Raw genomic sequence first — 6,532 nt, forward strand, 5'->3', positions numbered from 1 at the left:
AGCTAAATATGTATCTACCTGCCACAGCCTGAGGGACTCACTATAACATTCAAAAATGCATGGATTTATGTCTAATTGTTTAAAATTGTACTGTACCGTACTGATTATGAATTGTAATATTGTAATATTAGATTAGAGCAGGAATACGCTGCACAGTGCTCTGGCATCTTGTTCCTTCTGCTGCTCAACTCATAGGCTTAACGAGTCACTCATAGAACTGATCTGGTAGGATGACCGATCCAAGATGGCGGCCGCATTTCTCGCGGCCCAACGTTCGATGCGGCATCTACTCTTTATATGTCTATGGTCCATACGTGTAGACATCTAACGGGAGCTCCGCCTCCTCGCTTCGGTCCCCAGAGGAGGCGGAGCTCAGTCCTGGTTGTATTTACACCGTCGTGACCGTGGATCAGTGACAGTTAGCGGGGTGTTTGTTCACCGTGTGCCGCCCCAAACATGAGTCTAGAGGCCTGGTACATGGACGACTCCGAGGAGGACCAGAGGAAGCCCCACAGGCTGGACCCGAACCGGCCCGTGTCCCTGGAGCAGTTAAAGCAACTCGGGGTGTTTCATTGGAGGGTGAGTCCCCGTCCAAGACTCGCTGTGTGCCGCTTTAAAGTCCCCGTTTAACAGCTGGTGTTGATAAAGACAAAGCTGAGAAGCTAAAGTCAGAGTTTAAGTGTTTGTTTATGTGCTAAACTCATTAAAAACACGTCTGTAAACACTTAAAGTTAACCATATCCGGGTTAGAGAGGCATCTGTGAGCCCCAACAACTTCAAAACAACAACAACAACAGAAGTGCAGGTGTTCTCGCGTTAGCATGGTTTAAAATGCTAAAAACCAAACTAGCTTTAGCATAATAGTGCTATAACAGCAGCAGAAGTGTAAAAAGTCTCTGTTTAAAGTGGTTTAATCCATTTAGACCCGGTTTGGTTTGGCCCTGGTGAGGATAAGCAGGTGATGGGGACTTTAAAACTATATATACACTATATAACCTGTATCCCAGGTTTGTTATTCAACATGAATTTTGGTATTTTCCATTTTAAAAATCTCCCAAATTTTGTGAAAAAATCATCCGGTGTCAGGAGGAGGCCTTAGTTTGGGTGATACCTGTTGATCACAGCTGATTTTATGTTTATTTTTTATGTTTTTGATGAAGAAAAACTGAATTTAGGAGAAATAGGGTGAGAGAAACTGCTTTATGAATGGAAAGGGCAGTGTCTTCTTTTGGTTTTTCAAAGACAAAACAAAAACACTTCATGTTTTTGGAGGTTTTTACACCTGTGAGCCGATAATATCCTCTGGTTTTGTCTCAGAAATCTGGACACCGACACTCGTCACCAGTCATTTTAAGCCAAAATAGGGTCAACGCTGCAAACGACAGAAGATAAATGATTGTTTTTATCCTCCATATGTCCTGAGTGAAGGAGAAAAGAGCGCGGAAACGTCCCAATAGGGGAAAGTTTCTAAAAAATCAGTCGCTTTAGGAGGCAGTAGCTCAGTCCATAGGTGAGTTGGCTGGGAACCGAAGGGTCACTAGTTCGAGTCCCTGTGTGGACCATGTATGGAGCGTGAACTGGTGGCTGGAGAGGTGCCAGTTCATCTCCTTGGCAATGCCGAGGTGCTGTTGAGCAAGGCACCGAACCCCCAACTGCTCGGGGCAATGGTCACTGGCAGCCCCCCTCGCTCTGACATCTCTCCTTAATTGTGTGTGTGTGTGTGTGTGTGTGTGTGTGTGTGTGTGTGTGTGTGTGTGTGTGTGTGTGTGTGTGTGTGTGTGTGTGTGTGTGTGTGTGTGTGTGTGTGTGTGTGTGTGTGTGTGTGTGTGTGTAATAATAAGAGTGAAAAAATTAAATGACCCCGTTGTGGGATAAATAAAGTAATTCTTCTTTGTTGACCCTATTTAGGCTTAAAATAACTGCACTATTAGTATATTTTTGTATTAATCTCTGTTGAACATGTTAAAAATAATACAAACTAAATAAAGCGAATGAGCAGTAACAAGGAAAACTAATTTTGATATATTGGTATTTTCCGTCTCGTCATCACAGATGTTCCAGTAGTTCCCACAGCCTTTGTTTTAACACGGTGCAGTTTCTTATATAACATATTATAATCTGCAGCTTCCTCTTGACTTGTATTTGCTTTCTCTAAGTTGGAAAAGCTCCCGGATGCCACGAGGCGATTGACGATTATTTGCTTTGAACATTTATTTGTATAGTTTTAAAGCCAGTGTGTTTTTAGTTCATTAAATAATGGATTTGTTGGTTTTATGTGTAATTCGTGAAGCTTTTCTGTGCAGGATGAAGGTTGGATGTGTTCCACACAGTATGATCTACTGTGAGGAAGTATGAAGGAGCAGTACGAATGTTTTTTATTTAGTATTGCTGTTGATTTACACCGGACGAGAGGTCCAAACCAGCTAAATGCAAGCAGGGATTTGCTGTTGTGACGTGTAAATGATCTCCAGGTGAGTTTGTTCACTGATCAGAGCTGTTGTCTTGTTGTTGCAGCTGAATGCTGATATCTATGAAACAGACCCGGAGCTGGAGCAGATCCGGAAAGACCAGGGCTACTCCTACATGGACATCATCTCCATCCACAAGGACACGCTACCTAACTATGAGGAGAAGGTAACCAAAGCACTGCACACAGGTGTACACGGGGTAAAGCTGTTTCACACAAAGTCTTCTAATGATAACTGTTTTTGGACAGGGAAATTATCACAGTTGTTCACTGCCGTGCACAGGGACGTGTGCTAAAGTGCTCTATAGGAGCATAAACATGTGCTAAAGTGTCCTCTAGGAGCATAAACATGTGCTAAAGTGTCCTCTAGGAGCATAAACGTGTGCTAAAGTGCCCTCTAGGAGCCTAAACATGTGTTAAAGTGTCCTCTAGGAGCCTAAACGTGTGCTAATGTGTCCTCTAGGAGCCTTAAAGTGTGCTGAAGTGCCCTGAGCTGTGGGAAATTAGCGTAATGCTCTACAGTGGCTTATGACATGTGCTGTATGTGACTTGTGCGGTTTGGTAATTCACTGAAGAAAGCTCCATTATTCAGGCTCCTTTGTCTTTTTGCGTGTGTGCTCTCAGCTGAAGATGTTCTTTGAGGAGCACCTGCACCTGGATGATGAGATCCGGTACGTCCTGGACGGCCAGGCCTACTTTGACGTCAGGGATAAGGAAGAGCGCTGGATCCGGATCGCCATGAACAAGGGGGACCTGATCACGCTGCCGGCCGGCATCTACCACCGCTTCACCCTGAACGAGACCGTACGTAGCAAACAAGAATGAAGTTGTCATTGAAGTCACGCTCCTTTATGAACATGGGGGTCGTTAAAATTCACGCGTAGAATCTCTCTACGGTCTTTTTTGGCAAATACACAATTTTTTTTTCATGTTACAACTATTAACGGCGAAATCCTGGGCAGTCGCTAACAGTGATTAGCTCGGGGCAGTACGGTGAAGGCATTCAAAGGTCTTTTTTAACCACTAATGCTGCTGAAAATAACAGCAAACCTCTGCAGCAGCATGAGAAGAGTCCCTACACACACAACAAAGTGTCATCAGCGTAGTTAGTGAAGCCAGAGTTTATTAAAAGAGTGTTTTAAAGACTTACCTACTGGCACCTGCACCAGCTCCTCTCATAGTTAATCCCAGTTCACACCAAAGACTCACAACGCAACAAAACAGTTTGAGAGAGTCGCAGGTGAAAGTTGCAGCGGCATGAACTGACGGTTGTTGTCTGCAGCCATTCAGTTCGTCAAATCCCCACCAGCTGGTTTTAGAACGTAACGCAAGTCACCTGTTTAACAGCCAATCAATCAATCAGAGGCTCAACGAGCGAGAGGGACAGAAAGAGAGACGGACGGTAAAAGGAGCCAATTGGTGCTTTGTTGTTTGTGTAGGGACTCTTCTCATGCTGCTGCAGAGGTTTGCTGTTATTTTCAGCAGCATTAGTGGTTAAAAAAGACCTTTGAATGCCTTCACCGTGCTGCCCCGAGCTAATCACTGTTAGCCACGTCCGACTGTTAGCGACTCTCCTGGATTTCTCCATTAATAGTAGTTACACGAATTTCCCTTTAACTGCTTCCTGGCCAACCAGGGAGGTGTAGATGTTTACACTAAAGACTTTAGGAAAAAGCGATGTTTAAATAAGACTAAAGCAAATATTAAGAGCAACCCCCCCCCCGGGTGTTTCCACACAGCAGGAAGGTGCACAGGTGTCACATATTAATTATACCCTCAAACATGTGGATATTAATCTAATTAACATATTAAAAGAATGCACAGGATACACACATCAGAGTGTGATGTCTCTCAGAGTGTCGCCGCTGTGGGACGTTAGCATTGCTGTCACTGTGACCGTTGTTAGAAACCAACACAGCTTCACTTTAAGCACACTGAGTTTACTTTAACACACAACCTGAACTGTTGTTTCTCTCCAGGCTGTTGATCTAAAAGCCTGAATTCCTTTTGTCACTCAAACTACTTACTGACTTACTTACTGTTTACTTATAACAGCAGCTAACTCATTAGCTTCAGGTCATATGTAGATGCCACTACTGTTCATTGGAGCAGTGCGACAACACGTATGTCATCATGGGACGGGGGGGACGGGGGGTGTTTCCTAATGAATTAAGAGAAGTTGAGCACTTCCTGTCATATTTTTGTGTCAGTATCAGCCTGCTACGTAATCACGTTCATGGGTTACGAGCTAAACTGGGATTGATAGAGAGAGCAGAGGGAAATGAATGGTTTGAAAACACTCACATGTCAGTCCTGATGTTCCTCGACAGCGTGGCTGAAGACGGTCAACAACAAATAACCTGATGATGAATAAACCTTCCTGTCCGCAGCTGAGTAGTGTCGGCCTACGCTGCTGTATTTGAACACTGGTCTCAGGGGTGGGACTTGAGAGAGCCTGGTATTTTCTGTGGTGGTCAGCACTGTCGCCTCACAGCAAGAGGGTTCCTGGTTCGCATCCCGGCTGGGGCCCTTCTGTGTGGAGTTTGCATGTTCTCCCCGTGTCTGCGTGGGTTTTCTCCGCGTTCTCCGGTTTCCTCCCACAGTCCAAAGACGTGCAGGTGTTCGGTTCATTGATGACTCTAAATCACCCGTAGGTGTGAATGGTTGTCTGTCTCTGTTCGTCTCTATGTGTCCTGTGATAGACTGGCGTCCTGTCCAGGGTGGACCCCGCCTCACGCCCGATGTTAGCTGGGATCAGCCCCAGCCCCCCCACGACCCCGACCCTGGGATAAGCGGCTAAAGATGAATGAATGAATGTATAAAGTCTGAGACCCACTGTCTGTTTTTGTAAGGAGAGCGATCAAATAGTTATTGCTCTGTAGAACCAAGTGGGGAGTTGTGTGGGACGCAGGGTTGTCATTCCTTGGTCCAGCTGATGTGAACTCTGTCCGTCTCCACAGAACTACACCAAAGCCATGAGGCTGTTTGTGGGGGAGCCAGTGTGGAAAGCTTACAACCGGCCGGCTGACGACTTCGAGATCCGTCAGAAGTACGTGGCTTCACTGCCTCAGGGATCCTGAGAGAACCTCTGCGTACACCGCAACCAGGACCTCTCATGTGATTCTGTAGAGAGTCCGTGCATATCTCACTAACGACATGTATCACAATATACAGTAAGGGCGCACTCCCACTGTCCATCCGTATCGTGCCCAAGTGCGGTACTCATGCCGACCACGGCCCGTTTGGGAGAGGTGGGCTTTTGTAAAGCACGTTTGCACATGTACGAGCACGAGGCCTACGGCGGAGGTGGAGTGTTTACTGCAGATTTGGTCGATGAAAAGATTCAAAAACAGTCGACAAGACGCACAAAAACTCCGAGGTCTACGGAAAGATCTGGAAACAAAGCCACGCATCGCCATGACGTCATCAATGCGTGTGACGTGTTACGGCGTGATGACGTATAGGCAGCAAGAAGCATTCTCCGAGGCCCAGGTAGTGTGAGTACAAACGGGCCTGGAGGGGGGACAAGGACCCTAAAGCACGGGGCACGGGACGGAGGAACAGTGGGAGGGCGCCCTAACATGTTTAATTGCAAATCACTACATTAATAGTCTGTATGAAATAACAACATGGTAAAGCCTTTTTTGTAAACTCCTGTTTAAATTAAATAAAATGATAAAACACTTCATTTGTTTTCAACAGTTTCAAGTGAAATTATAGAGATTTTTTTTCTGGATGCCAAATACGATGATCACCTGGCTCACAGCAGACCACAACGAAGGGGAGACCACACAGTTAAACCACTTCACTATATTTATTAAAGGTAGATGAGTGTAAGTGGCGGCTAACTGTGTGTAGTGGGATGTGGACTGTTGCGTTGAGAACGTGCAAACTCACAAGAATGAACTAAGAGGAACTGTTGGCAGTCGTCATCACAGGCAGAGAGGGAGGGAGAGAGAGAGAGGCGGCCCCGGGAATCCTCTCCCAGGTGTTCAGACCCAAACGACGTGCACCTGGATGGGATCCGACCTGGAAAGCAAAAATGGGCAAGGCACCAGGGAAACA

The 6,532-nt window shown here is 45.8% G+C and overlaps 1 protein-coding gene across 1 annotated transcript; it reads left to right on the forward strand.

Annotated features, from left to right (window-relative positions):
- The first annotated feature begins 375 nt into the window (after positions 1 to 375).
- Positions 376 to 6,155, forward strand: adi1 (acireductone dioxygenase 1). Its single transcript, XM_083923645.1, has 4 exons — positions 376 to 579; positions 2,515 to 2,634; positions 3,092 to 3,271; positions 5,428 to 6,155. Exons 1-4 carry the CDS (start codon positions 457 to 459, stop codon positions 5,545 to 5,547), a joined length of 543 nt encoding a protein of 180 aa, XP_083779771.1. The 5' UTR covers positions 376 to 456; the 3' UTR covers positions 5,548 to 6,155.
- Positions 6,156 to 6,532: the final 377 nt, after the last annotated feature.

Source organism: Echiichthys vipera (assembly GCF_963691815.1).
Source record: "Echiichthys vipera genome assembly, chromosome: 12".
In the NCBI taxonomy this organism is placed as follows: Eukaryota; Metazoa; Chordata; class Actinopteri; order Perciformes; family Trachinidae; genus Echiichthys; species Echiichthys vipera.